The 22,202-nt window shown below is 37.1% G+C and overlaps 1 protein-coding gene across 1 annotated transcript in view; it reads right to left on the bottom strand.

Moving 5' to 3' along the window:
* Positions 1 to 1,839: 1,839 nt before the first annotated feature.
* The window catches only part of DAGLA (diacylglycerol lipase alpha), a 48,384-nt gene continuing 28,021 nt past the window's right edge, over positions 1,840 to 22,202 (bottom strand). The window contains exons 11-20 of the mRNA XM_063289195.1: positions 21,555 to 21,638; positions 21,334 to 21,411; positions 18,171 to 18,251; positions 16,807 to 16,949; positions 12,213 to 12,281; positions 10,663 to 10,735; positions 8,905 to 9,101; positions 7,966 to 8,095; positions 7,148 to 7,329; positions 1,840 to 6,949 (exon numbers count right to left, since the gene is read on the bottom strand). Of these exons, the coding sequence (XP_063145265.1) occupies positions 6,025 to 6,949; positions 7,148 to 7,329; positions 7,966 to 8,095; positions 8,905 to 9,101; positions 10,663 to 10,735; positions 12,213 to 12,281; positions 16,807 to 16,949; positions 18,171 to 18,251; positions 21,334 to 21,411; positions 21,555 to 21,638 (1,962 nt within the window). The 3' untranslated portion in view covers positions 1,840 to 6,024. The remainder of the gene's footprint in view (positions 6,950 to 7,147; positions 7,330 to 7,965; positions 8,096 to 8,904; positions 9,102 to 10,662; positions 10,736 to 12,212; positions 12,282 to 16,806; positions 16,950 to 18,170; positions 18,252 to 21,333; positions 21,412 to 21,554; positions 21,639 to 22,202) is intronic.

The following is a 22,202-nucleotide window of genomic DNA, read 5'->3' as shown; positions in this document are numbered from 1 at the left end:
TTCTACCCCAACACCCCCCAACTCTGCCTCCCAATTCCTTAAAGTTTGGCAACCATTTTGGTGTGAAAGCATTTGGGCCTAGGTCTATAAGGGTGTGCCCATCTTCCAAACTGACTGATGGTTTCATAACCAAGTATCTTCTGGACCACATAATCTGAATTATCCGAGTACACAAATAATCTTTAAAGGTAACATTGATCAGGACTGAATACACTATGTCCAATAAGATATATTACTTTGTACACTTTGGGAAAACAAGCAAGTTCTTTCCTCATGGCAGAGATTTAAATATTTCAATGTCACTTACCATATTGGCAATAATAAATTACTTAGCCTAGAAATCCTTCCAAAACCTAAAGTACTTGGTGCTAAAGAAAAAAATAATTACAAATTGGGAACAAGGGACATCACAGATTATACAAAAAACCTGCGGATTTCTGTCACACAAGTTTCTAGGCTTGTGTAGACTCCAGGTTTGAGGCTCTAATAGAAAGTATTATTTAGTTAAATACTATATATTAAAATCTATGGAACATTAACTATATGTTTTGTGGTGAAATCATTTGGATATTTTTCAGTCTAAATTTAGAGCTTCCTAGATTAATCTTTAATCAAGGCCTATTTTGCTAATGTTATTATTGTTAAAAGCCATAAATGAATGGTAGAACACATTAACTTGTCTGTATAAAACCCCCGATTCAATCCTTAAGAAGTCCAAAAGCTCTGCTTGAGACACTGAAAAAACATGGCCAGAACAGGCAATACTGGGCTGGATGGACTATGGAAGTGTAAGATTGTTTCGTAGGATTACTTATGTAAATGTTTTACCTTTAGCAGTACACATTACACAGTAACACCCCCCCCCCCCGCCCCCAGACACAAATATTAAGGATGAGCATTCTAGCTGCCATCCACCAACTTTCCTCTTAAGTGAGTAGTCTTTCTGAATGCTTCATGCTGGCTTTGAAATAGAGACAATACATAAGTTTTCCTGAAATTGTAGGGCGAAGCAGAACTGTAGCATGTAGCCATATCTCACATGTATATTTTTTAAAGCTGATCTTCGATGCTTCAAAATTACAGCTGCATAGTAGGAGAAATGGCAATTAATTGCACAAAGAAATAAAAGACAAAAGACCCAGAAGTGTTCAAAATACATGAAGAATTATGTGCTCATCAAAGGCATTATTCAGTCATACTTGTGTAATCGTATTTCCCATGGCAATCTAAAGAACGAAGGATGTGCTATCTGGAAGACGAATTGTAATCTGAACATGGTAATTTGAATACTTGAAAACAGGCTTGCAACAGAAGCACTCCCATGGATAGTTTTGAGTTTTAAAAGGTGGGAAAGCTTGGAAAGTGAGAAAACAGGTTTTTGAAACAATAAGATGCCTCCAGCACTAAGATTAAATGATGGAAAAGAAAATGAGTATTTAGCATCAAGAGCACAGGGCAAAAAGATGATAAAGCATAATTATAATGAATGTGTTTGAAAAATTAGAGGTAGCATGGCAGAATCGGAAATGGGAATCACCAAACTGCAGCTTATTGAAAAGGAACAAAATTATGGAAAGACCAATGTATATTTAAAACCATATGAAATACCAGAAGATGACGTTTCCGTTCATCACATTTAGCACAAATCTTTCAATAATAGGATTTATGTCTGGAACAAACATGTTCAGAAGAACTAGCATAACATTGCTGATATGCGTATATTTGAAAAATACCCTCTTTTAGTTAAAATGGAAACAGCCTTCAACTACCATTCATCTAAACAGCAATACAAATATTTTAAATTGTGCAATTAATCAATCCATCAAAATGCAGTTATGTTTCCTGTACCTGTTCCTGATAATATTCCATGATGGCTACACAGTCATTAAAAACTTTATTGTAAATATTTTTATTTGTTATGCATTTATACCTAAAGCACAATAAAAGACCTATTGATAAAATGTGTCACAGATATTCTTTAGCCATAGAGAATGACAGTCTGGTGCCTTTCAGTTGCTTTGTATTTCTGAAATCTATATCCATTAGCTATAATGACTGGACCCTATGTGCATTGTAGTGCAAAAGATCCAGATTGCCCAGCTGTGCTAAATTTTAAAATGTCAGCTGAAAGATATTCTTTGCGAGGGCATCTTTGGCAAAGTAGCATCAGTGTATTTGAGGGATTTTTGCTTTCAGTACTTAATTGTTAAAGTGCACAAATCCAACTTGCTAATGTAAATCAGTTGGCTGACTGCTTCAAACATTCATCCAAGTGGTATAATTTCCATCCAAAATCTACTAACCATTGATGTGGAACAATAATAGATGATAACTGAATAAAGTGGCACTTTTCAGACCTAAGGAAAACAAAATTATGAAAACCAATCAGCCAAAGCACATATGTAGTGAATGGCAGCATTTCCTAGGAATGAAAGAGGTAGTAGCATGTTTAGGCATGAAACTCAACAAGCCACTGAATTTATACGTCAGCTGTAGGTCATTTCTGAATGAATTCTAATATTGCTGGAAATGTTTATATATTACTTAGATTTATACTAAAAGGTCAACTAGTGCTAAGAGAATATAATAAAAAATAAGAATATAATAAATAGGGCAAATGGGATGTTGTGAACTGATACAACAACTAAATGTTCCCAGTCAGTCCCCATTTTATTATAGCCACTCATGATCAGTTGAAGAATATGAGTCACCAGAATTTGTGTTTCTCCTTTTTGAACAAAAGTCCCCAAATTATACAAATAATCTGGGACCCAGTTAAGATAGATTCTTCCTGCTCAGGACAAGAAAGAAAGCAAGAAACACCCTAAGGATACTATCAAACAACTTCAAAATAAAAGTAACAACCTCAAGAAATGACAATTAAATTGTGTTCAGGTCAGACACGACATTGTAGTGCAATAGCTTGATTTATCACAAGGAACCCAAATTAAACTCTTCTCCAAGCAAAGCTGTATCAGCTGATTGTTTTCAGTCCTTATTTTCTAAACCTAAAATAATTCTTTTAGGCAAGAAGCCTATATTATGTAGCCTCAGTATGTGTGTGTGTGTTTGTGTGTGTGTGTATTAGAAACAGCTACCTTCCATCTAATAATACATTAGATAGGCTTCTTGAACATACAAGCACAAACCCTTTATTTTTCCCCATCTGATGTTCTAATGACCTAGCTTGGGAAGATTCATTTAATTTGTAAAGTGCTTTGATGTTAAAAGAATTCTTTAGGTGCTAAGTATTAGCTAGGGCTATCATTAGATAACCATTACATATTAGCAAAAAGATAGAAACATCAACTCTGGATTTTGCAAACCAGATATTGTAGCCCTAACATAAACACTGAAAATAGTTCAATTTACAAAACATTGTTTTTATGAGGTTAACTGACTACGTGATTTATATGGAATCCTTAAACCACCCAATTTGGATGGTTTATATCAAATCCTCAAGCCACCCAATTTGGAGAGTCTAACTCATTATAGGTACCTGCAGCTTAAATTTACCAATATTTCTTCCTTTCCAAATCTCATTAAAAATATCTATTATGTGCTTTCATCAGAAAGAATACCTGAATGTTTGGAAATATAAATTTACCTTTAATAACTCAATATTATTCCCACCACATCTTTAGTGAGGAACCGCGTTTCGTTAGCCTAGGCCAAGGGTTGCAGGTGTTTATGGTAATCTAAGTGAGTGCGAACAACTATTCTTGTTTTCACTATAAAATCACTTACTAGTTATCCAATAAGATACATAGAATTATTTTTTTGAAGATGGACATAATTCTTGATTGTTGCAAGAATTCTTGGAAAAAGAGGAACATTTAAAAACAAAGCTATAAAACAAACTGGAACAACCCTAAATCATTAACTTATTATTTTTTAAGTGCAGAAGTTTATAATTCCAATGCATAATCACTTTAAGAAAAGGCTTAACCCCTCTCTCACTGAACAGCATATACAAACAAAAGGCCCCAATTTCAACAGCATCCTTCATATTGTAAAATCAGTTACATTAATGCAATGTAAGTATACTATTTGATAACCACATATTTGCAGCCCAATTCAATGCATTTTCTCAAACAGAAGTCACACTGAGTTTCCTGCAGACTTATTTCAAGTAAATTGCACTTATTTCAAATAAATGCAGTGTTAAAGTATGCAAGGCAACAACTTGAATGTAGACAGTCTCCTAGAACTAAGACTGCGATTCTAAGCACACTTACCTGTGGAAAAAGTCTCACTGAAACCACTGAGACTGTTTACAAGTAGACATGCATAGGATTACATTATCTGTTACCACAAAGTGTTCAGCTCTTCTCAATCTTCTTCACAACATACAACTTCGAAGCATAACATAGCATACTAATCATTCATGGGAGCTTGACAAACTCCTCAAAACCCCTTTATTTTAACAGCCTATTTGGAGGCTTACAGCTACAAACCTAAGGGATTTACCAAGGACATACTTCATGGCCTGTGAGATGTGTCTAGTATACTTTGTAGAACCCACAGACTGTATACTGAAATAGCCTGAAGTAAGAATTTTCTGTGGCATTAATGTCATATTCAGATATATTTCAGTACAATACAAGGAGTGTAGATCAAGTATGTTTAACATCTACATAAATGCAATTTCATCCCCAATTTCACCACTGGAAAACCCCTGCAATTTTACACAGCGTCACCCTGTTGTTGTGAACTTAATTGTGAGCACCAAACTGCAGGATTAATAGCTGAGATGCAATTTCAGGAGCTCCTGTTATGCAGTTACCTCATATTCATAAGCCCATGATATTCAGTCGGGTGTTAGGATGCATACACAGAAGGGTAATGCTAACATTCTAGTCTTACTTTCTAGTAAGGATATGTAATAGCAATTCTTCCTACTCTTTCCATGGTTGACTTAGACCCCATGTTGATGGAGAAATGGGAAGGGTAGAGAGCACCTATTCCTCACAAAAGTAGAGATTTCCTATTTACCTCCCAAATGCTTAGTAGATCTGTAAACATACATAAGACTTCAATATGCAGTAAAAGTCCCTCTTTTTCCTGAACTCAGAGACAGACAATATTATACTGCAATTATAAATGGGAACAAAATAGTTCCATACTCAAGGGCTTGGGGAATAATGCAGGGCATTGGCAAGCTTCTTGAAAAACAAAAGCTAGTTTAAACCAATCAATCCATGCAAACAGAGATGACAATTATGTTGGAGAGCAAGATTGTCTCTATTTCATAGTGGTTTGGGAGCTGTGCAACAATGTGAGACCCAAGGGACTGTTCACCCCTCCAGTGGGTGGATGAAAGGTGGAAATGCCCTTCAACTCTCCAGTACATGTATTTTTTTTCTTCTTAGAAGAAGTGCGGATATCACTGGACACAGAGCTAACTGGAGGAGCACAGGCTGCCCCATCCCAATTCTCACTGTACCCAGTTGGGGTTTAGAGGTGGGAGGCTGCATTCCTTTGGAATACAGTCAATGGCTATAAAACAGGAGAGCATGTCATAAAAAAATCATGATGACAACGATAAACAGGTACTTGGATCAAACATGACACACTAGTGCAATAAAGCCCAATGTCACAATTTCCTTGATTTTGACATGACTATTGGACATTATCAGACCTTTTAGCTTCAGTTACTCTAATCATCTAGCCCATGGATAGTATGTTCATAATTTCAGCAGGAAAGGTAATGAGTCTGCCTTCTTGTTAAAGAAATATGCTGAGGTAGGGAAACCAATCATCTAACTTCAGTGAACGAGACCCTGAAAAAGCAGCAAGCTGCATTAGGCAGTGATTCTCTCCCTAACTAAAGAACATGACCCAAGATGTGGCATCCTTCATGCTGAAATCCTTTGTAGTGCCATTAATGTAGCACCCAGGAAGGGAAACTATGCTTCCCCATGCATTTTCACCTAATCTCACTTGCCCAGAGACCAGCTCCTCCAAGTGCTACCCTAGGATTCACTGTTATAGGATTAGTTACTCTGGCCCTTCTCTCCTATATTAGAGGGCTGAGATCACAAGGTCTTCTTGTTTGGCAGGACTGGTCATATTTCCAGTTGGAGTGGAAGTCCGGATTTTGTTAGTGGCTAGGCATTCCTGGCTACTCATGCCTGTAGGAGTGAGGTCCATAAGCTCTCCAGAAGAACTCAGAGGGAAAGAAGGGGAAACGGATATGCCTGAGGAAGGATCTGTTGAGCCTGCAAATAACCTGGGGGGTTTTGGGACTAAGTTGGGTTCGTACTGTGCTCTTAGCAAGATCTCCTGGTCACTGACTGACTTGGGAATCTCAGCAAAATCACTGGTGCTGTCCGATACCATCATGCAGTAAATGTCCTGAAAGGAACTGCTTTTGCTGTCCAGGTTAAAGAGACTATCTATAAACTCTGCAAACTCCAACACTTGTGGGCTGGGGGCATCACTTAGCCTCCCATTTTGAAGGGTCAATTCTTCCCGAGTAAAGGAAACATGGTCAGTATCACTACCAGCGCCTTCATCACTGCATCGCCGCTGAGGAGTGGTGCCTCCGCTGTTTTGCAGGCCCTCAGGAGGTTGGGTCTCCTGGGAGTGTTTGGAGAGGCTGTCAGCAGCAAGCAGTTCTGTCCGTGAGCTAAGGGAGGGGTTCTCCTCAGGAATTGCTGGATCAATATAAAAACAGTGAGTTTCATCTTTTTCCATGACTGCATGGAGGCTGGGTGAGCCACGAATGCTACGGAAACCAGAGGAACGCCTTGAATCAAAGCTATAGATGGATTCATTATCAGATAGGCTCTCCATTGTAGCAAGAGGAGCACGCCGATCCTGAAGTTCTACAGATAGGCGCTCCTTGGTATCTAGTAGCAGGATCTCCACAGGATCCTTCTGCACTGGAGACAGAAGCTTGGTCTCATAAAACCCTTCCAAACTGATTTCAGAGTGAGCCTTACTCCTGCAAAAGGAGAATACAAATATGTGAGACTAAGGTAAGGCCACACTATAATTTCTTGGAACAAGCTACAGAATTGCATACAGAAGGCACGACTCTTTATTTATGAAAATATGATATTCACCAACAGGACAGCAGGAAGGAATAAGATCACCAGCAGCCCTCGTAAGCCCTTCTAGAAAATCAGAGCCATATCCTTACTTAGTACTGCTGTTCCTTCTGTCCACTGTTATGTCTCCAATTCCAATCTGCACAGAAGGTCTACTAGGCAGGGGTTGGTTCAGGAAGATTAATTCCGGGTTGAGGTCCACTTCTGTAGGACTCACCATCACTTTGGCTGCAGAAAGCAAAGCTGTTTTGCCCTTGTTGTAATTTTCCAGGACCTATGCAAAGTAAATTAGTGAATAATAACTTTGCTGTGTTTTCATTTCTAATCTATCCTCTATTGTTGAGTAGTGTTAAACAAATGCCAAGACTGATATAGATCATGTTGAAGTATAATATAATAGATCATGTGAAGTGTACTATAATTAAGATCTTACCAGTGGCAACATGGATAAGAAACTATTATACTCTAGAAAAGCACCACAGCTCAATATAATCAGTAGACTTTCAGCTTGTTGCTCAAATGACAATAGCTCTCCCTTTCCCTAGCCAATAATAGTAAATAGTGGAATTCCAAAGTAGTTTTCAGTACGGTATTATGGAAGATGTAAGTAAGTAGACGTAAGCAAAGACCACTGTATCTTGGTCTGGTTTTACAAAAGGGATGCATTAGCATTTCTCAGCACATGAGCTCAACAGAAGGACTGGGTATACAGTATGTGTGTATATATGCCTGTGTGTGTGGGTTTTATATAAAAGTAGATACATGCCTGAAAACTTTCTGCTACATAATGTCTTTCTCTTTCTATATCTGTGAACCACAGAATCAACGTTAGTCCTTCTCATCAAGACACTCAGCATGACATTTCTAATTCACCCATCATTCAACCCCCAAATCAGAGACTGATTATTACCTTGTTAAGACCCTCCATTACCACATATGGCAAATGTTCATGCAGCATTGCTGGGGAAATTATCACTTCATTAAATGCTTTGTTGTCTCCCCAAATGGCAAAGTATGTAGGTTCTTCTTGATCACAGCAACTATAAAAGATATCAGATGAGGCAGTCATTAACCATCACTTTTAATTGCTTTACCAATTTGTAAGGCTACTGTGTGATACAAGCAGAGTAAACACTAAGAATTAATTCAAATCCTCTGCCTTGTAGCTACAGCATTTCCTTTACATAACTTTTTAATTCAAGAATCAAGATGCTAAATAAACTATTTCATTGTATAACAATATACTTTATTGTATAACTATATACCAACATTATACAATGTATTTCCTTACACACATGATTGTCAGGAGACACAAAGCATAACTGTACTGCAAAGCTAAAAAACTAATGAAAAAGTGTCAGGAACGTGTCCATATCTTAGTTCTTAGCTGAACTGTAATTATATCTGATTCAGAAATTCAACTTTGTATCTGATCTTTCAGCAAGTAAAGCAGGGATGCTGAGCTGCTCCTTAGATGTGAATACAGAGTGAACTGCCTTTGTTTAAGAACTTTTCAGTTTTAGTCAGTTGAAATGACTGACACCATTCCCTGCAAACGATTTGTGTGTGTGCTGTCTGTATCCAGGTTTAAAATTGTTCCCTTGTGCTTGATTTTTTTTGGGGGGGAGGAGGAGAGATAATTATTTAATTTTGCAGTGTGTTTAGAACATGTAAAATCAAAGCACAATTCCCTGGGAAGTAACAATGGCAATATATACAGCACCATCAGTAAGCATCACCAATATTAAAAGCTCTAAGAGATCTTTTGAAAAACAGACAATTTTTTTTCTTAACCACCACCACCCTGCAGCCGATAACTTTGCCAATCATTACTCCCCGCTTCACTTACCAGCACTGTTCCACAGGGTGATTGTGAACCACATGGATGATGTGCCCAGGAGGGTAGAGAGGTGTGCTGGCTGAGAGGGCAATAGTTAAGTCACTAGGATGGGTCCAGAGGCGGTTACTGGTTACTGAGTTCCCTTCAGGCTCTTCAGGGAGCTCAGACTTGGGTATGCATTTGGTCGCACCAACTATGATTCTCCACTATCCAAGGAAGAAAAAGGAATGGAGTGTGAGATGACCACTATTAAAAGTTGGCATATGAAAAAAAAATAGCAGTCATACCTTTTCTCATGGTTTTTATCTTTAAAATGATAATATATATATATAAAACAGAAGCCAAAGTAACTCAGCTTGGCAGAATGAAAGTTTTGTCCATCTAGACTTAACATCACACACATACACAGCGGCTTTTATTCAACTAAAATGTGTTAGCAAATAGAATAGCAGAAATCCATCAATACAGTATACTGCAGCTGCAGCCCCATTTTTTGGTTTAATTCATACGTTCTTTTATTCCTGCATCTATATATATATATATATAGGTTTATTCCACAGAATCTGTGGTATGGTGGTTAAAATGTTGGATAAGGACTGGAGGGACCCAAGTTCAAGTCCACCCTTAATCACAGAAGCTCACTAGATAATTTTGGGCCAGTCACTTTCTCTCTGCCCAATGTAACCTCAGGTTGTTGTGGAAAATACTGGAAAAGAGAGTGCTATATAGGCTTTCATGAACTGGAGAAAAAGCAGGATATACATCTAACAAATATATAAAGACATATGTACGTACCACAGCAGTGTGCTAAGTGTTTGTATGTTCTTCACTTCCTTAATCTTTAAAGGACCTGACATTTATGTAGGTCATCAAACTATCTTCTGTCAATGGTGTATTAGTGCAATTGAAGTACTATGCAAGTAACACATATTTAAATAATGTATCACTGTGAGAGTAGGTCCAGTTAAGAATGCCAACATTTTTAAAACTAGAAGAGCAACAATGGGAATACCAATGGAAGATAAATATCAAATTTACTGCAAATGTTTAGAGAAATCTGATACAATATGTTTTTCATTGGTATATTACTCCAGTGTTGATTGCCAAAATAGATAATTCATATTTTTAAAAAACTGCTGGAAATGCAATCAGGTTGAATCATTTTTTCATACTGGGTGGCAATGTCATCAAACTCAATAATTCTGGAAGATTTGCCGAAGAATGAAACAAATTTTAAATATCAACTTTTTTTTCTTCCCAGCTGTTTTTCTATTAAGCATTACTAAGCCTCAAATTCCTAGAAAGTATATACAGTTGACTTTGCACATAACAGCTGCTAGGATACTTTATACTTCTTACTTGAAATTACATGTAATTCCTTCTTTAGAAGAATGGCAGACAAAGCTATGGGAGTTTGAATTGTTGTATTGTTTTAAATATCCTTATATTGTACACTGCCCAGACTGATGTTGGGCAGCCTATAAATTAAATAAATAAATAAAACCAATGGCAAAAATAACTTTGTATTTTTTTTAAAAAAAATCTGATACTGAATTTAATTTAACATGAAAACAATTTATGGATTATCATTCTGCAGATGGACTTGTACCACAACCAGAGTGTGGGATTCTCTTAATGGCCAATATCAAAAACATATCACAGATCAAGACAATTACAGTTGGCACATGAAGTCCTGAACAAAAAAAGATGAAAAAAGCAGTTTTAATGCAAATACTTCCATTTCAGATAGATTTGAAAACTTCTTACCTTTGGTTTGTTACTTCTCTGCAAAACATCAAGAAGCTGCCGGCGAAATCCTTCCAGTTGTGAGAGGCCAATCCTGAATGATAAAGAGTATCAGATGCAATGATGCAGGTATAACTATTATGAGAATCATAAATAGAAAAGCAAAGAGAGAGGGAATCAGATATAACTTACCCATGACACAACGTAAGGATAAAGTTTACAAATACACTGGACTTCATCCATTATCCATTAGGTGGCTATATTTAGATACACTACTTATAACCAAACAAGAGTTCAAAGGCTAAGCAAATAACACTTGCTTACTATTCTAACAGTAGGAATCCAAAAACATATAGTTAACCAAATATATGCAGGAAGAGTTACTGCATGATAGAGAGGTGAATTATGGGCCCTAGGACATGAATGAGATTTTAGAGCTCATATCACAAGTGAACTAAGCAAGAAAATGAAACAGATCATTGTTCATGCTAGCAGATATAGAGAGGTTTTTCTCTATAAAATTATGAAAGTATGCTTCAGTATTTTTCATTCACAGAATTCATCTGTAACACAAATAAATGACAAGTATTAATATTTCTGCTTCTATTAGGAAAGTGAAACATATAAATGTGATTATTACCGAAAGTCAGTCGAATCTTCTTCTCTGAAGCCATTTGTTCCTGTCAATATCCTGGATTTTTTATAAGAACCAAAATATCAATGTGCTGTTCACTAATTTTCTGCTGGGAGGATTTGCTACACAACTTTCCCTTCACACAGAGTCTCTCTCTTGTCTCCACTGTAATCTCCATTATAGTGAAGTTGCTTGCTCACCACCCCTCATTCTCCTTAACTGTCAAAATTCCTAATATACTGTACTACTTGAGAATGATTTGTTCTTACTTCTGTGAATTAAAAAATACTGTGCAATGATTCATAACTGCACTCTAGCTACCAATGACAAGGAGACTATAAAAAATAGCAAGGAACCACACACACATCTGAAGTGACATAACGTTCAGGTAAGCAAGGAATGATAATATACATAAAACAATAAACTGTACACAACTGTAAGATGACACAGCTCACATAATACAAAGATGCTAGACAGGAGTAAGATGACAACACTCAGAGATCAAGATAAAGTGCATAGATGGGAGATGGCACGGAAGATATAGCCAGGAGATAATTCACAGGTGTAAGATGGCTCAGGAGAAGTGACCTGGGAGAAAGTACAAATGTGTCAATGACAGCACAAATAACTAAGGAGTCGGTACATATTTGTACAAGTGGAACAAGAATATCCACCCGTTTCAGTAATACAGGCAGCTGAAAGGTAGGGAAGGGATATGCCAATACACCAGTATGTGGTACATTAAAGTACTGTATGTGTCTAAGTAAAAGATACAGTGAAATGGATAGGTAGCTAGGAAGAAAGTGTCAAGTAAGAAGTATATGAGGGTTGTAAAATGGGAAAATGAAATTGATGTTAATTGGGAACTGAGACAAGGCATCTATAGCTTGGTATAAAACAGAAGAAAAAAGAAAGAATTCCAAATTAACTGACTTGCCTGGGAACAAGGTCTTTGCCTAGCACAACTGCAGTCACAAATTCTTTGGAGTACTCCATAGCATCCTCACTGTAAGAAAAGGATACAAGAAAATGGTCCCAATACTTAACTATGTAAAAATAGCCAATATGTAATAAATCCAATACCTTTATCTTTTTTTTTTAATATCACAAGTAAGAAATCAGTGTTCCAAGTTTGTATTATTGACAGTGTTAACTTCTATGTCAAGATAAAAGCAACTTGGGGAGAATTAATTTCATGGATAAAATTTACTTCTGGGAATCAAAAGTCTACATCATAGGTTTATAAAGAGGTTGTTTTATACAGAGGAATGCAAAACCTCTGTATAAAACCAGGAAAATTTTTGCTCTGGTGTTCTTAAAGTTGTATTTTTTTTCCTGCCATTCAATTGTGTCCAATTCTTGGTTGACTGCCTGGACAAGTCCCTGCAGTTTTCTTGGCAAAATTTCGGAAGTGGTTTGCCCTTGCCTCCTTCCTAGGGCTGAGAGAGGGACTGGCCCAAGGTCACCCAGCTGGCTTCGTGCCCAAGGCGGGACTAGAACTCAGGGTCTCCCGGTTTCTAGTCTGATGCCTTGAACCACTACACCCCCCCCCAAAAAAAAAGACTGCATTTCTCTTAGCCCGTTTTTAGAAGTTGTTGAGGCTAACATGAACCCCAGCAGATCAAGTGTTTGCCATTTCATCAGAAGAAGCCCCTGATCACAGCTTAAATACATACATTTAAACAAAAAAACTGAAAGGGAAGGGGCAAGTAAATAAAACATAATAATACAATTACATTTACATTTACAGTTGTTGAGAGGTTCATGCAATATTCCTCCCAGGGGATTGCTACCTTAAAATAACAGGAGGGTTCAGTAGCTTCCATGAGTTGAAAGCCATGCCAATGGGAGCATGAGCTCCAGGGAGGGTCACCCTTGCTGGTAAACATGAAAGGGAGAGCTGAGGCCAAGGATAATCCAAACAGAGGTAGTGAGGTTCTGCCACCCAGGAAAAGGAATTCCTAAATCTAACTTGGAAGAAGACAAGGACAAACCACTTCTGTACTTCTGCCCTACAGAAAGCTGTAGGGATATGGCTGAAAAATTGTACATGTTTACTTGGCAGATGGTAAAACTCCCAGGCTGGGAAGCACTCCTCCCATAGTGGGGAAGAATCTCCAACTTTCATAAGTAGATCTAGAGGTGATGACTTTGCCAGATTCATGCTGCAAGGAAGTCTCATTGCTACATTGTACAAGTATTGAAAGAGAAGTTTCTCGTTTTACAAGGATACATTTAATCAGAACATAATATGCAAGAAGCATGAGCCTAGAAAAAACTGAAATTGCCAGAGCAGAAATAAAGAGAACTAAATTGGATGTTTTAGGAGTAAGTGAACTGAAATGGACAGGAATGGGCCAGTTCAAATCAGAAATTTACATGCTACACTATTCAGGGCAGGAGTTAACCTAGAGAAATAGAGTGGTAATGATATTCAAAAAGAGCATTGCCAAGTGTGTGCTCAGCTATCACCCAATAAATGCCTTAATGGATTTCAATGCATGTCAAAGTTACACAAGTGTTTCTTTTTCTACAGATGAAATGGTTGGAAGGCATACAAGAATTCTATATGAAACTGCAAGAACTGCTAAATGCACCATCCAGAAAGGATGTAGTACTAATGGGTAATTAGTATGTACAAGTTGGAGAAACCTAGAATTACAAGCCTCTACACCTAGACATCACAGGATGGACAACTCTGGAATCAAAACAATTACTAATAGGCAAGACAAGATGGAGAACTGCAATCCAATTAAGATTAACATGGAGGACACAGTCAGAATATAAGATCAATGTAACAGATCCAGTATCCTTATTTTATGGGAAAGAAAAGCTGAGGAGGTATAGGAAAAGATAAGAGACACTGTGAAAACTGAAGCAGAAAAAATTCCCAAAATGTCAAAGAGGAAAAGATCCATGTGGCTTTTAGAACAAGCTATCGTAACAGCAAGGAAAAGATGGAGGATGAAAAACTTAAGTGACAAGAAAGATGTATGATGACTGATGCACACATTCAAGTCAGGCAAAAAAAAGAAAAGGCTCAGTCAAGAATGTCAACAGAAGAAAGAAGAAAAATATGTTCTTCATAAGATCGGAGAAGTCATAAGATACAGAAATGTACAGCTAAGGTAGGAATACTGAACAGAAATCACAAAAGAGGCATATGAAGTTACAAGAAAATGGAAAGTCAATGCAGAAATACTTTACACATAGGATTATAGTATGACAGAAGATCTGTGAAGAGAGAATATATATTCAGGAGACAATTCCATTAAAAAGTAAGCTATCAAAGGCATTAGACTAGCTGACAAACAGGAAAGTACCAAGGCATAGATGAAACATCTGCCAAACTGTTTAAAACTGCAGAAGAGGCAGTTAAAGTGCTAACACCTCTATGATAACAAATATGAAACAAAACTACATGGCCTAGAGATTGGAGAAGACCAACGTACACCAAAAAAGGGAGATGCAAGAGAACGCACAGATTACCAAACCACTGTACTAATTCCTCACACAAGCAAAGTTTTGCTTAAGAGCTTACGGAGAAGAATAGTGTCACAAATAAAGAGAAATGCCAAATGAACAGGAAGGTTTTTAAAAAGGGGGAGATACAAGCTCAATGACTAACATAAAAGGGATAAGGGACAGAGTAAGAAAATAGGTGAAGGATGTTTACCTTTGCTTCATTGACTACAGCAAAGCCTTTTTGTAGTTCATGCTAAGAGTAGCCTGCGTGTCAGAACACCTGATTATTCTTCTGAGGAATCTTTATAAAGAACAAAAAGCTATTGCAACCACCGAGTTTGGAGAAACGGTGTTTCCGAATGGAGGAAGGGAAAGTTCTATTGTGTTCCCATATCTATTTAACCTGTATAGCAAATATACAAATGGCAGGTCTGGAAGAGATGTCAGATGTATTCAGAATTGGAGGTTGAAACACTAATAATTGGGATATGCAGTTGAAAATGAATGGCTGAAGGACCTAATTTTGAAAGTAAAAATGGAAAATGAAAAATATTAAGAACACAAGTGTAATCTAATCAATAATTCTTAGTAAACTTATGGAATTTTAATTTTCTTGGGCTCAAAAATAAAGTTGGATAGTGTGATGGAGAAGTAAAGAAGAGATTACTCCTAGGGAGGAAGGCAGTGACAAACTTAGACAAGATCAAGAAGAACGATACAGTATTGTGGTGAAACTCCCCCCCCCCCCCACCGCCATCGAAACAGAATGCTTCAAGCAATGAAAGAATAAGAGCAAGATGGACATCTCTGAATGATGGCTCTGGAAATCATTAGTATGAATACCCAGAGCAGCAAAAAGAATCTGTCAGTGGCCCCAGAAAAAAGAAAGACTGACTGCTCAGTTAAGGTGATGATCATACTCTGGTTTATCTACTGGTCATAGATTACTGTTCACAAACTCAGAATCAAAAAGAAAAGAGAGAATCTGAAATGACAGCAAGGTGAGTAGTTGGAAAATTAACGTATCACAGCAAGGACTGATCATGACTGTTTTCAGCTTAAGCTACAGTTCCTGGCATTGCCAAAAAGACTGCCAGGCATAGACTTAAATTGTTTAGTATGTGCCAGCTCCTCTAGATGCAGTTTTGCTAACTGCCTAAGAATGTTTCTTTGTTTGTTTGTTTAACCCATTTATATGGGTATGCATCTCCCAAATGTGATTCTGGGTGGTTAATAAAATTTAAAACTGTAGGAACCAAACAATCACCAAAGACAAGGACAAACATATTCTGGCAACAAAGGAAATCAGCAACCAATCCATCTGGGCTCATCTAACCCTCATGACTGGGAAAAGAGCCAGGTCTTACGGGCTTTCAAAAAGGCCAAGAGGGTCAGGGCTAACTTAATGTTGCGTGGTTTGGTGTTCCAGAGGGTAGCTGCTATGATAGGGCCCCACATTTTGCAGAATTTACACTATCTCCTGCATCCTCAGAGGCTGGAATTTCTTAGGATCTGGGGGAGAAGGGCAGGCAGCATCTGGGAGGTCTTCCTGATTAACTCCATTTCCAGGAGGACTGATGGCCCAATCTCAGTTTCATCTGGAGGCCATGCCTTGTCTGGTTGTTCTGGGCCATGCTCCAGCAAAAGCTCTTCCTCCTCATCTATGGATTTACCAGAGGTTCATATGACACATTAGCTAGCTTAGGATGCAAGCTCATGATGGACAAGAAAAAACAACTGTACTTGGCAAAGCTGTGGCAAATAGAAATGGAAGATAATGGATAAGGTGAATGAACAGAATCAAAGAGACTGCCAGAATGTCTTTGGAAGACCTGGGGATTATCGCCAGAGATAGGTTGCTGAGGTCAGGATCAGTGAGTGCATGATAGTACCTAATGAAGTAATTGACATGTAGTATAACAATCCTATTACTACAGGGGAGTTAAAAAGGTAAATATTTATCTTTAAAACTACAAATGAGAGCTTGAAAATATGTTGCCGAGGTTTGATGAGATCTCAGAATTTAGACCTCCCTAATCTCTTATTTTCTAAATATAAATACCTACCTTAGAAGCCCACCTGGTGGAGAATAGGCATAGCATTTTAGAGTTGGGTACTGTGGACGTAGCAGAAAGGACAAAATGGCCGCCGTGCCTGCTCCTAAGGAATGGCCCACTACAATCAGGCCATAATGTTTTGTTCCTCTGCCCTACAAAACAAAAGCCTATTAGATATTTGAAGGAGTAAGGCATTTCCATCTATTTCTGGATTAATCTGCTATTTCTTTTTAAAACTATTTCTCTTAAATCACATTTTAAAATGTATGTTTTAATTTGCAATGAAACATGCATTTTTTTTTCTTAAAATACTATTTAAACATGCCATTCTGTTAGTAATGAACTGCACTGTAACATTCAAAGAAATGCTAATTTTAATTCTAATTCACAGGTGAATCTAAGACAAGGATCAGCAGGGTATATTTTTGTCATTTTTACATTCAGTCTTTTTTATAGCATGCTGAAGATAGCATTCAACATGAAAAAGTGGGGAAGAACAAAGGGAAAAAAGTGGGACTCAGACTGATATTTATGAAATTAAACAGAAAACTAAATAAAACAAATATATTGCTTTCTGTAGTAACCAAACATTCATAAGTAAGGCCTCATAGTTTTAGCAAATATAATAATGTAATTTTCTAATAAATCTGCTACAATTGCCAATAATTTTATCTTTAAAATACATAAATGAATCAATTTCATTTTTTTCTGAACTTCAATTTAATTTAATTTAATTTAAATTGATTGATTAAATTAAATTGATTAAGTAAATTAAAATGTTCCTAACTCTTTTCAATAGCTACCACTCAGCTTTATAGGGGAAAAAACCTGTTTTCAGCTGTTGGTATTGAATTTTAGTAGCAAATGTAAAAGGAATATTCAGGGCTGCACAAAAGCCTGGGAGGCACATGCAGGCCACTGGCCACTTTCTCATATTCTAAACAGGACAGTAACATGAATGAGAAATCACACTGTTTGGGAGATGGACACATGTGAAGGGTTCTTAATTAGTAACAATGTTTTTATAAGTTATCAATACATTTTGCTTTATTTTTAGCAACTTGTAATAAGGTACCTTTTTTATCATCCATTATATTTCCTAGTTTCAATTAATTAATTTGAAAAAGTGTGTTTAATTAATTAATGAAATTACTGGCAGCAATATTTTAAAAATCATTAATGGTTTTTAAATTATTTTTAAAAAATAATTCTTTCAGGAATCGTTTTTCAGAGCAGTGGAAAATCTGCTGGATATTTTTGAATACTAGCAGTACTACAAATAATTTGGACGTAGTATTCAATATATAATAGCAAAACATGGCTGGAGGTATGACTCCACCTTATGAACATATTACAGAAAAACAAAAACTTACTAAATCACGCCCAAAAGCCTGAGACAACACCATCTCCTGCTCCAGTTTCTTTTTTATATACTCAGCAGACAGCACCATCCCCTAAAAAGAAACAACAAAGAAGAAATGTGAGTTTTAGTAAAGCTGAGCTCTGCCCCATTAATTCAAATGACCAAGGCAATGTGACCAGTTCCTTCTTCAGTAAAAACAGGAAGTTCAATCTTAACAAGGGGTCAAAGAGGCATGTCACATTGAGCACCACTTCTAAAGCTTAGTTAGCTCATGCTGGTCAGAGGAAGAAAAATCAGGTTTCTTGGACCTCCCCATAGTTTGAATCAATGGGGAAAGAACCTGGGAGATCTCTAAAGGAAATAGAGAAGCTTTGATGGAATAATTCCAGTACCAACCCAGAGCCCAGCCAGTTCCAATTCTGATACTCAAGGCCACTGTTTTCATGTTTTATACATTTTAATAGACATTATTTTTATATATTCTTTTGACTATATAAAATCTGTTCAATCCTGTACACTGGTGAAGCACATTGTGACAGGCAATATATAAATGTTTTAAATAAATACTGAGTAAAATATCATTGGTAGACCTGTACTTAAAGAGCTTTCTACAGGTGAACAGTAGCAACTTAGAGACAGCCTCCTCTGCCCAGGTGGAGAAGCACTCTGCCTCATCCTAATCCCCTCTGACACCTATCTACAGGGCACAGTGTTGCACTGCAACATTTATTTATTTATTTATTTATTACAGTTTATTACAGTATGCTTGTATGCAACTGAGTCTGTCAGGCACTCCAGGCAGCTTATAACAATCTAGAGTAATTAGAAATCTACAACCATGTATCAACAAAACATTCACAGTAAGAATTCTGATAATTCAACATACTAACAATAATTTTACTGGTAACGGTACAAACTAAATTAAAATATAGCCATTTTCACTAAACCAGCTGAATAATCAGAAAAAAAAAAAGCCTAATCCCAATAACAGTCCTAATTATAACTGATGGTGAACCAATTAACTCCTAAGTTCTCTCTGGAAAAGTTCCACCATTACCTGGGGCCACTTCAACTAATGAGGGGAAGCTGTTCCATAAGTCTGGGGTGGTGGTAGAAAAACACCAACACAAGCATTGGGCTAGGATGGAAGTGAGCCCAGCAAATGCAAATGTAAATGTAGAACTGTGATGGGATCATATGACCTTGTTGTGAGGGTTGTGGGTTATATTTATCTTGTTTTTATGGCATGTTGTTGTAAGCCACCTAGGATAGGCAGCATATAAGTTTGCTAAATAAAAATAACTCCAGGCCTCAGCCTTTTTTACTTCATGGAAGTGGGAGACAACCAATAGATCTCCTGCCATGAATATATTGGTCAAATAGATTCTGGCTGGGAAGGCAGCCCTGGATAAGGTTAAGCCATATAGGGCTTGGTAAGTATAAACCAGCACTTTTAACTGCACCTCAAATCTGTTGACAACTAAAGCAGAGCCCGCAGCACTGGTGCTACGTGCTCCTGGAGACCTACACATGGACCACTGCATTCAGTCCTAATTGCAGTTTCTGAGTGCTAACCAAACTATGCTGAGTCATTTGCTTTCAGTGTAACTTACTAGTAAGAATGGTGTTTAGAACTGGGAAGTTAGATAGTTAACTTGGAAGCTGTGTGCTAATAATGGTAAGAATCAGAAGGAATGGCTATACTCTGAAATATGAGCTGACAGCTGTTACAATTCAGATGATACATGTTATTTTCTGTAAACTGCATATATGAAATAGCAAATTATTTTAAAAAATATAAATCCCTTCTGTATCCTTCAAAAGGGTTTATGTGGTGATAGCAAGGCCTTCCACAGGATAAGGAGAAGGGTTGGAGAAAGCTATATCAGAATACACTTACCAGATGGAATCAATTATCAAGACATAGGAATGCACTGGCTGGCATACGAATGTCAAATTCCAAAGATGGAAAAAGTAATTTAAGATTTGTGTGAGTGCATGCAGCAGTCATCACTTGAAATGGTGGTTTGTAATTGTTTATACATAATCCTTTCAGATTTACTGACTGTGTAGCAGAGGTCAGCAGATTTGCAAAATCTGTATTATTTTTTAAAGAACCTTGTTATAGGTACTGGTATCCTACTAGCATCTGTAGATTCTTAGATTTTTTAAAAAAAAATTGAATGCAGACTTTTGTTAAAATGTAAGAACTTAATGAAACTCAAAGCCCTTCTACACAAAACCCACTTCCGGAATCCCTCCCTTGGCTTTCAGCACTGTTATTCAAGATGGGGAAAAAACTTTATCGGGAGTAAAAAGTTCTTGCTGATCCACCACAAATTATCCAGAGAAAGAAAAGCAGTTCCTGAGCTACTTTTTGCCTGCACTTGTGCCATAATACTGTCAAACATATTATTATTTGTAAACTAGTTGTAGATATGTTTGCTTTTCTTATCTCAGACTTTTAAATTTTTGGCTTAGTTTTTCTTACTCTTTTTCTGTATTCAGCATAATGCTCACTCCAAAAGCAAACAGAGTAATGGGTATGTAGGTGTAATGGGTAAGTATGCATGCTGATGCATCTTCAGAAGATGCACAATGACACATCTGGCACCCTGGTGTCATAAATGTTTTCAGAAATTCTAGATCTGTTCTCACCATATTTGTTAGTACTGTCTATCAAAAATATACAAACTCACTAAGTTGAACTTTTACTACATGTTTTAAAACGTATTTAAACAAAAACAATGAAACATTGCTTGACAATATGTCCTACGTTTTTGTTTTCCATAATCCAAAGCAATACATTTAAAGAAATTTCTAACTATTAGGCATATCAATATATAATAAAATATCCTGCACTCCTTGGAATTTCAAAATCTTTTTCTGTCACAGAACTGCATTTCATACTCCCATCGGTTTTGCGGGGTTATTACCAGGTCCTATTTCTTTAACTGCCAGTTGTTTTTTAGGGGGGTAATAATTTGAATGAAGTCGCTTCAAGAGTTTTTATACCACTGTCAGTGCCAACACACTGCAGTTCATGTTGTGGCTTTCATACAAGAGTTACAAATAATTTTAAATTATATGCTTTCAAGAGAAATTTTGAAAGAATGATTTGAAATTATATATTATATATTAACTAACTATAATAAAAAACATTCTATAAATACCTTGTGTCCGAGCCATGTTCCGTGGTGACCTTCCACAGGGAGGCGCTCAGCATCTCCAGTCAAATCAGTCAAAGCATCCTTTGGGGGAGAAAAACACTCTATGAAATAGGAAGCTGAGTCACTGTTATAAATCTTATTAATTCACTTGCATATTGGCAGATTCCTAGGATCAGAGCATGAAACAGCACACAGTGACTGAAGTAAACAGGAAAAAATATTACCTTTGGAGATAAAGTTCCTCGAATGCTGATGACTACTTTCTTCTTTTCATGATCTACAGCCACATAGAAGGGGGTTTCATAAACCTAAAAGTAATAAAGTATGTTACAATATTTCATTTTTTTTAAAGAGCCTTTAAGTCAGTGTTGACTCCTGGTGACTGCTTGGACAACTCCCTGTAGCTTTCTTGGAAAGATTTTGGAAGTGGTTTGCCATTGCCTTCTTCCTAGGGCTGAGAAAGAGAGACTGGCTCAAGGTCACCCAGCTGGCTCTGTGCCTAAGGCAGGACTAGAACTCACAGTCTCCCAGTTTCTAGCCTGGTGCTTTAACCAATACACCAAACTGGCTCTTTCTATTTAGTCTTATGTAAATGCTGTTCATTTTTTTTTCCTAATCAACAGTTAAGTCCTGATAGAGGAGCAACATTTTTGAGCTAATTCCACTCTGGAATTTATAACTTCACATCTGATAGAGAGTCAAGATGTTACCAGATCCATTATCTTACAACATGGGTAGGAGTCTCTTTATTGTCAAAGGCATATTCTCACGATGATAATATCTGTTGGGGATGGCCTGGGGCAGAGGGGAGGGAATACAGGGCTGAAGCAAGCAATGGTAGGGCCAGACCCAAAAGCAGTGGGAATACTTAG

The sequence above is a fragment of the Candoia aspera genome, chromosome 1 (assembly GCF_035149785.1).
Source record: "Candoia aspera isolate rCanAsp1 chromosome 1, rCanAsp1.hap2, whole genome shotgun sequence".
NCBI lineage: Eukaryota > Metazoa > Chordata > Lepidosauria > Squamata > Boidae > Candoia > Candoia aspera.
The sequence above is the reverse complement of the archived record's forward strand: the minus strand, read 5'-3'. Positions and strand labels throughout refer to the sequence as shown.